General features: G+C 42.8%; 1 protein-coding gene across 1 annotated transcript in view; it reads left to right on the forward strand.

The window, feature by feature from the left end:
• Positions 1-7,018, forward strand: part of pkd1l3 (polycystic kidney disease 1-like 3) — a 43,933-nt gene extending 36,915 nt beyond the window's left edge. Inside the window, exons 41-52 of the mRNA XM_058994094.1 lie at positions 150-363; positions 923-1,013; positions 1,559-1,696; positions 2,120-2,305; positions 2,554-2,872; positions 3,072-3,205; positions 3,578-3,705; positions 4,274-4,434; positions 4,851-5,061; positions 5,653-5,754; positions 6,381-6,512; positions 6,803-7,018. Coding sequence (XP_058850077.1) covers positions 150-363; positions 923-1,013; positions 1,559-1,696; positions 2,120-2,305; positions 2,554-2,872; positions 3,072-3,205; positions 3,578-3,705; positions 4,274-4,434; positions 4,851-5,061; positions 5,653-5,754; positions 6,381-6,512; positions 6,803-7,018 — 2,032 coding nt within the window. The remainder of the gene's footprint in view (positions 1-149; positions 364-922; positions 1,014-1,558; positions 1,697-2,119; positions 2,306-2,553; positions 2,873-3,071; positions 3,206-3,577; positions 3,706-4,273; positions 4,435-4,850; positions 5,062-5,652; positions 5,755-6,380; positions 6,513-6,802) is intronic.

The raw sequence follows: 7,018 nt of genomic DNA on the forward strand, positions 1-7,018 counted from the left end.
ACCAGCTTTCCTAAGTGAGCCTCATCCAATAAAATCAAACAGAGCATCTCTTGCTAAATGCAGTTTGTTGAAACCCTTGACAGCTTCCTCTCTGAACCAGATCTGTTGCATACAAGTTTAATTTGCATAGTTGTATCTTTTCTCATCAGACTGCCCTCCCCATCCCCTGTGCCTCCTCGAGGGTGTGAGCTGCCCTGGTGGTTTGTGTATCTGGGTTGGCTGTGCGTGTTTCTGACCAGCGGGCTAGCAGCCTTCTTCACGATGATGTATGGTCTGAAAATGGGTCGAGTGCAGTCTACACAGTGGCTGGTGGCCATGGCTGTCACCCTGTTCCAGAGCATCTTCATCTTGCAGCCTCTCAAGGTACTGCTAACATACGTCACTGCAGAAACAGCAGCCAGACAATAAACAAGATTACCTTGACATAAAGTTAACATAATACATTCAAAAAAAATTATTTACTTTTTGCTAATGATATTTTTTCATTTGAATTTAAGTGCCAACGTGGTCAATTTTAAGATTATACAGATCCGCTGTATTAACCCCACTGGTGTTTTTGGCTCATTACAGACACCCCCTTGCTTATTAACATCACTTAAACTACAAAAATACAGGGGAAACAGGTCTGTGAATCTTGATATGCATTATTTATATCCACCACTGTTTAGATATTTAAAATAAACCTCAATAAGTGATGCAGAACTTGATGATGCAGTATAGTTGATCCTGTCCTTAATGTTAACAGAGTGTCTCCTGAGCACACTTGAAAGGACACATTGGTGCCAGATTTGTGGCTGGTTGTTTTCCAAGCATGAGACAACACATAAGTGGAATGTTTGTGAATCATGGCCAAGGGTGATTTCAAGACTTATAATATAAATGATGCTGCTGTGTGTTAGCAAATACCTGTAATTCCCTCTAGGTCCTGACGATGGCTCTGTTCTTGTCACTGATCCTAAAGAAAAGGGACCCGGATGGTGAGAATAACGAGCCTCTCAAAATCTGTGTCACAGGTGAGATTCAGCAAACCAGGACCAGAAAGCAGGAAGTCTGTAAAGTTTTTAAACTGTGCCCTAACCGGTTATGAAGTTAACAAGACATTGTCATATGTTTTTGGCCAACATTTTGCATAACTTTGCCCCTTTAGTATACAGAGTGATTGTTAAGTCGCACAACATTGTCGGCGCGTCGTAAAAACTGGAGTGTATGTGGAGAATGATATGCAAAGGAACAATGTGCATGACAGATAAAACTCTTTGATGCACCACTTGGCCACCAGGGGCTTATTCAATAGTGTCAACATTTAAGTAGGATTGGAATAAATGCAAAAGAAAATGTTGCTCAAATTATTAATCACCCTGTATATCAACCTTTTTAAAAACAAAATCTTAGATTGATCTGCACTATTGTTTTTGTTTTTACAATACTTGCCGAAGTGTTTGTAATTACAAGTTTTTATGAAGTGGACACTAGGACTTCTAGTAAAGCATGCCAGGATCATGATTGAAAGGGTGAACCTGTTTGTTAATCACTGCCTGCCTGTCTGTCTGTCCTCCAGACCCTGGAGACACAGTTTGGTTCTGCCAGGATCGCAGTGACCCCCTGTATCAGCCTCCTACCCCCCGACTCACCCAGAGCGCCAGAGACCTGCGGGAGCAGAAGAGGAGCTTGTACCTGCTGCTGCGTGACATACTGGGTATGGGCTGAGTAACACACTGGGAGATGCATAAAAGTGCATGCATTTATTTAGCAACTTGAAATACCAGAGCTATCATAGCCTTGCTCCTATTTAAGAAGAATCATTTTCCATTTCAGTCATCCTATCCTGGTGACTTTTTACAAATGTGAAAAGAACCAGAGTGTCATCTTGTTGATGTATATTATGCCCACAAGGGGCAGATTGTTGCAGGAGGAGTTCAAAATGAAAGAATAAAGTGAATATAAACAAAAAGTATTCGTGAAGATAAATTATATTTCCCATTCATACCAAGTTGAGATAAAACTATAACAAAAAAACATGAAGACACTTTTCTTTGTGACTTTCGTCTTGTTTTATCTCTGAATACAAAAGTAAACAGCATGACTCCATTGTGATTGGTTGTGTGTGTTTGTTTACCAGCTCATTTGCTGTTCCTGTCCCTCCTCATGGTCATTGCCTACGCGGCGCGAAACCCAAACCAGTTCTACCTGTATCGTGCCGTCCACAGCAGTACCTCTACCAACCTGGAGTGGGTGCGCGAGATACAGGACTTCTACCCTTGGGCCAACACCACACTCCTGCCCAATCTCTATGGGGAGTACAGAGGTAAGCATTATTATAGCTCATTTTAATTTTGTAGTTTACTGTTCTTTTTTTCACATGCTAACGCATGCTAATAGGTATACAAACAGAGGAATGTGTGGATTTTGAACAAATATTGCACAGTGTGACTACAATAGATCATACTAATGTGATTAAATTAGTATTAGGATATGATCATTCTTACAAACAATCTTCCCAGTGTTCTTTATTGTTTTAAGTGGGACTAAAGCTTAAGCATCTATCCCGGACAGGGTTCATCTCAGATGGGCACTCCTGGCTGCTGGGCAGCCCACGATTGCTGCAGGTGCGAGTGCGTGACAGGCCATGCCCAGTGATAAGCAAGACCCGGGAGCAGTGCCATCCTTCCTACACCTCCACGGATGAGGACACTGCAAACTATGGGCCAGGCTGGACTAACAGCACTACAGGCAGGCAATCAGGGCCGGGCCAGGCCTGGCAGTACCACACAGCAGCCAGCCTACAGAAGAACCCAGTATGGGGCAGGCTAGCGCTGTACCAGGGGGGAGGCTACGCTGTGGAGCTGGGAACGGAGCGAGAGCAGGCATACAGGTGGGGGCATGGAGGCGACCTACAGTAATTAAGAAATTAGGTGTAAATACCGAATGTTTCTCATAATGATTCACATACATCTGCTACTGTGGATTGGGTCTTGAATCAGCTTCTTAAACCTGGTTACTATCTGTGAGAAGTGTGTAAGAAATCAGTACAGTGTTGAGTATATCAAGTGTCATCTCTGGTTTCTCTCCAGGGTACTGTCTCTCCTCTCTAAGGAGGGCTGGTTGGATCAGCGCACCAGGGCACTCTTGGTGGAGTTCAATGTCTTCAACGCTAATGTGAACCTTTTCTGTGTGGTGACATTGGCACTAGAGACCAGCGGAATGGGTAAGAGGGACTAAGAGAGGTATGGCGAGAGGAAGATAGGGAGAGAGGGGGAGAGGGAATGGTGGGAGTAGGGGGAATGAAGCGGTCAGTGGAAAGGGAGAGAAGGGGGGCAGAGGGGTGATGTCCATTTCTTTCTGTGTGTAGTTTCAAGGGTTTTGAGGTTTTAGTTTGGAATCGTGTCTTGTTGCTAACAACCAACTCATGGTGTTGTGTGGATGTTGTGCAGCTAATTGGGACCAAGTAGAGCAGGATTTTATTTTCCAGCGATCAGCCCAAGCTACTTTCCATGTGTCTGATTTCATTCTTTCTTCCGCTAACCAAGGTCTGCAGATAACCTCAACACTAACAGGAGTTGTTTTTTATATTGTGCAGGAGGGGTCTATTCCTCTTTGCTGCTTCACAGTATGTCTCTGTACCTAAGCGTGGGAAGCAGCTCTCTATTAGTCATGGCAGCACACATCCTGTACCTGATCTTTGTCATCTATTACATGGTTATGCAGGTGAGTGACCTCAGCACTAATCGTAGCTGCTCTAATCATACACCATTCTACCTGATTCTCATCATGGACTGCATGGTCCTGGGTGTGGATACACTCATCCTGACCCAGGCACACTCTAACCCAGGGAGCATTCCAGTACAAAAACATTTTTCTACATTTTAAAGTGTATTTTACTTACCTATTTGTGATTTTTTTACAGTGGCAGATGCTGTTTTCATTTCTATTTGGCTCTTTGGTCATCACCTTTGAGACTGTATCTTGGAAAACATCAGAAATATGTGTATTGGTGGAGGGGGGCTGCCACCTGAGGGGGGAGGGGGTGTGAAAAAGGAAAATTTGGGGAATTGTTACTGATGTACTATTTTTATTGTTGTAATTGTTATAGAATTTCCCTAATAAACACTGGATCACAAAAAAAGCAATATGTGTATTCTTGGATACAGAAAAACCTGCAAACAGCCTTCTTTAAACATTCTGTCAGGCTCTGTTAGATATGCCGTCTTTCCATTGCAAGACACACGCAACAGGGAAATACAGCTTTTATGTATTCCAGTTATTATATTCCCAGGGTCTCCTCATGAAGGAACAGCGGCTGGCGTATTTCAGGAGCCTGCTGAACCTGGTGGACATGTCAATCATCCTGATGAGCTGGACAGGGATGGGGCTGTACATCTCAACACTGGTGTTGGGAGACAGGCTCATCAGCCAGTATCAAGGAGACAGGACCAGGTACAAAAAACAAGACAGCAACAGGAAAGAGTTGGCACCAGATGCAAGACATTCGCTGCTCGTGAATCTTGTTTGGGATTTTGTGAGGACCGTTGTAGTAAATTAAACTAACCAACATTACTCAATTAAGAAACAAAATACAATGTTTGAAGTGAAACCGGTTGTGCCAGTACTTCATTTGTCCCACTTTTTCTGAAGCCAAGAAAAACTCAATTGATATCTCTAATGGACTTGGTAACATAAATACTGCACTGAGGCATAAACAACTGCCTGCTGTTAAAGGCGCTACTTACAAGACAAGCAAACTGGAGATGGCATGTACTCGCACAGGTGGCTTTGATGGTTGTGTTTTTTTTTAAATGCGCTGTGGATGAAGCTGCTGTTTCTGTGGATGAGCCCTCTCTTCTTCTCTCCAGATTCGTCAGCTTCAACCAGGTGGTCCTGGTGGACTCTATTTACAACTACCTCATCGCCTTCCTGGTGTGTCTAGCCACGGTGAAGCTGTGGCACCTCCTGCGTCTCAACCCCAAGCTATACCTCATCTCCTCGGCTATCCGCCGGGCCTGGGGGGAGCTGCGCCTCTTCCTCTTCATCATCGTCATCCTGATCATCTCCTATTCCATCACCGTAAGGGGCTTCTATCCAGAACACCCATTTAAATACAAATGAAATTCGTAATTCGTTTCATGGAAGTTGTTTTACCTTTATTGGATCTAGGGTATGTTTGCAGAAATTAACTTGTCTGTTGCCGTACTATTATTTTCCAAATGTGTCTCAAATCCTATCTAGGCCCACTTGCACAATTCTCCTAATGTATTTATTTATTTATTTATTTATCACATACCATACTGAGTATATGAGTATATGAATATGACGGCAAAATTCCCATCTTACAACTTAAAAAAATCTGCTCTTCTATTGTATTTCATCTTAAATTAATGTTCTGTTTTGCTCTGTTATGAACTATCTATTTTTTTTCCAAACATTATTAAGTGAGATTTACTCAACCTAATTTACCAGACTTTAGAAAGGAGCCCCTATGTCTAAACTCATTCCCAGCTCCAATCCCGATACCTTCAACGTTAAATCAGGAATGCACTGCACACCTGGTTCTCTAAAACTGCTGCAACTCTAATGCATGCCATCACTATTTTGTATGCAATTTCTACACAGTGAAGAACCACCGATCTCATCCACTGATTTTCTCCCCTCTCTCAGTGTAACCTGCTCTTTGGCTGGAGTCTGAGCTCCTACTCCACAGTCTCCCGCTCGGCCATCACCATCCTGTGTCTGCTGATGGGTTCTTTCAACTACAATGAGGTACTGCCCCTGCAACACTGGGGACAGGACGATTGGGGGATATTGGGAGATCATAGGGATATTGGGCACTAGGACAGTGTTTCCCAACCCATGTTCCTGGCGGCACACCGTGTCTGCTGGTTTGTGTTCCAACGCAGTGCTCAATTGCTTAATTGAACCATATCAACAAACAAAGAGCTTGAAAATAACGGGAAAATGCCCAGTTAATCACTTCACTGGTTCAATGAAGGCTTCAATTAAGCAATTGACCACTGCGCTGGAACGAAAATCAGCAGACACGGTGTGCCGCCAGGAACAGGGTTGTGAAACATTGCACTAGGAGATGGACCATAGGATAAATCTCATACAATCTCATACTATAAATATTAAGAAAAAAGACAACGGAAAATTGTCATTTTAAAAGTGTCATTTTGGTGTCCAAAAAAACCTGTTTGTTGGCCAGACTAAAAGTTCTTTAATTTTACTGAAAGATCTATCACATGATGAAATGGCACCTCCAAAGCAAAGATTGTACATTCTATATATATATATATATATATATATATATATATATATATATATATATATATAAATGTTTTTTTTACACATAAGATCACATAAGATTTCTAATACCCACAACCCCCCAGGTGCTGGCTGTTGACCATATTCTGGCAGTCGTGGTGATTGGCTCGTGTATCATCTTCGTGGTCTTCATCGCAGTGAACCTCTTTGTGTCCGTTCTGCTTGTGTCATTTCAAAAGGAGATCAAGAATCCAACGGTATGACTCGCCATCCTTCACACTGCCACCTGCCGTTTAATATTCAGACACACTGGACACAAAATGACCCCAATCTCATTGGCTCTTCAGTCTAAGTGAAGATACAATTAAGTCCACCAATTAAGATTATGTCTCATCCGTTTTCACATACTGTACATTGTAGCAGGCAATCAATAAACTATATACAAAAAATAAATAAATCAGAAAGCCTTAATTGTGATTGTTTTTGCCACTGTATTTTATCTGATGAGCTTGTTTATTCACTAACCCTCTTGTTCCCTCTCTCCCAGCCCTGTGAAGATACATTTGTCATGGAGATCTTGCTGAGGAAGCTGGGCAGCTTGCTGGGGTTTAATCCCCAGGGGTCTAAGAAGAATACTGAACCTGCTGAGACAGAGAAAAACACAAAAAAGAAGGGGGCCCGACGCCCAGTAGCAGCATTTGTCCAGCAGTGGCCCCGTGCAAAGCTTGATTCCGGGGCCCCTATTTTCTATTCTTACCAGTAA

The sequence above is a fragment of the Acipenser ruthenus genome, chromosome 20 (assembly GCF_902713425.1).
Source record: "Acipenser ruthenus chromosome 20, fAciRut3.2 maternal haplotype, whole genome shotgun sequence".
Lineage (NCBI taxonomy): Eukaryota > Metazoa > Chordata > Actinopteri > Acipenseriformes > Acipenseridae > Acipenser > Acipenser ruthenus.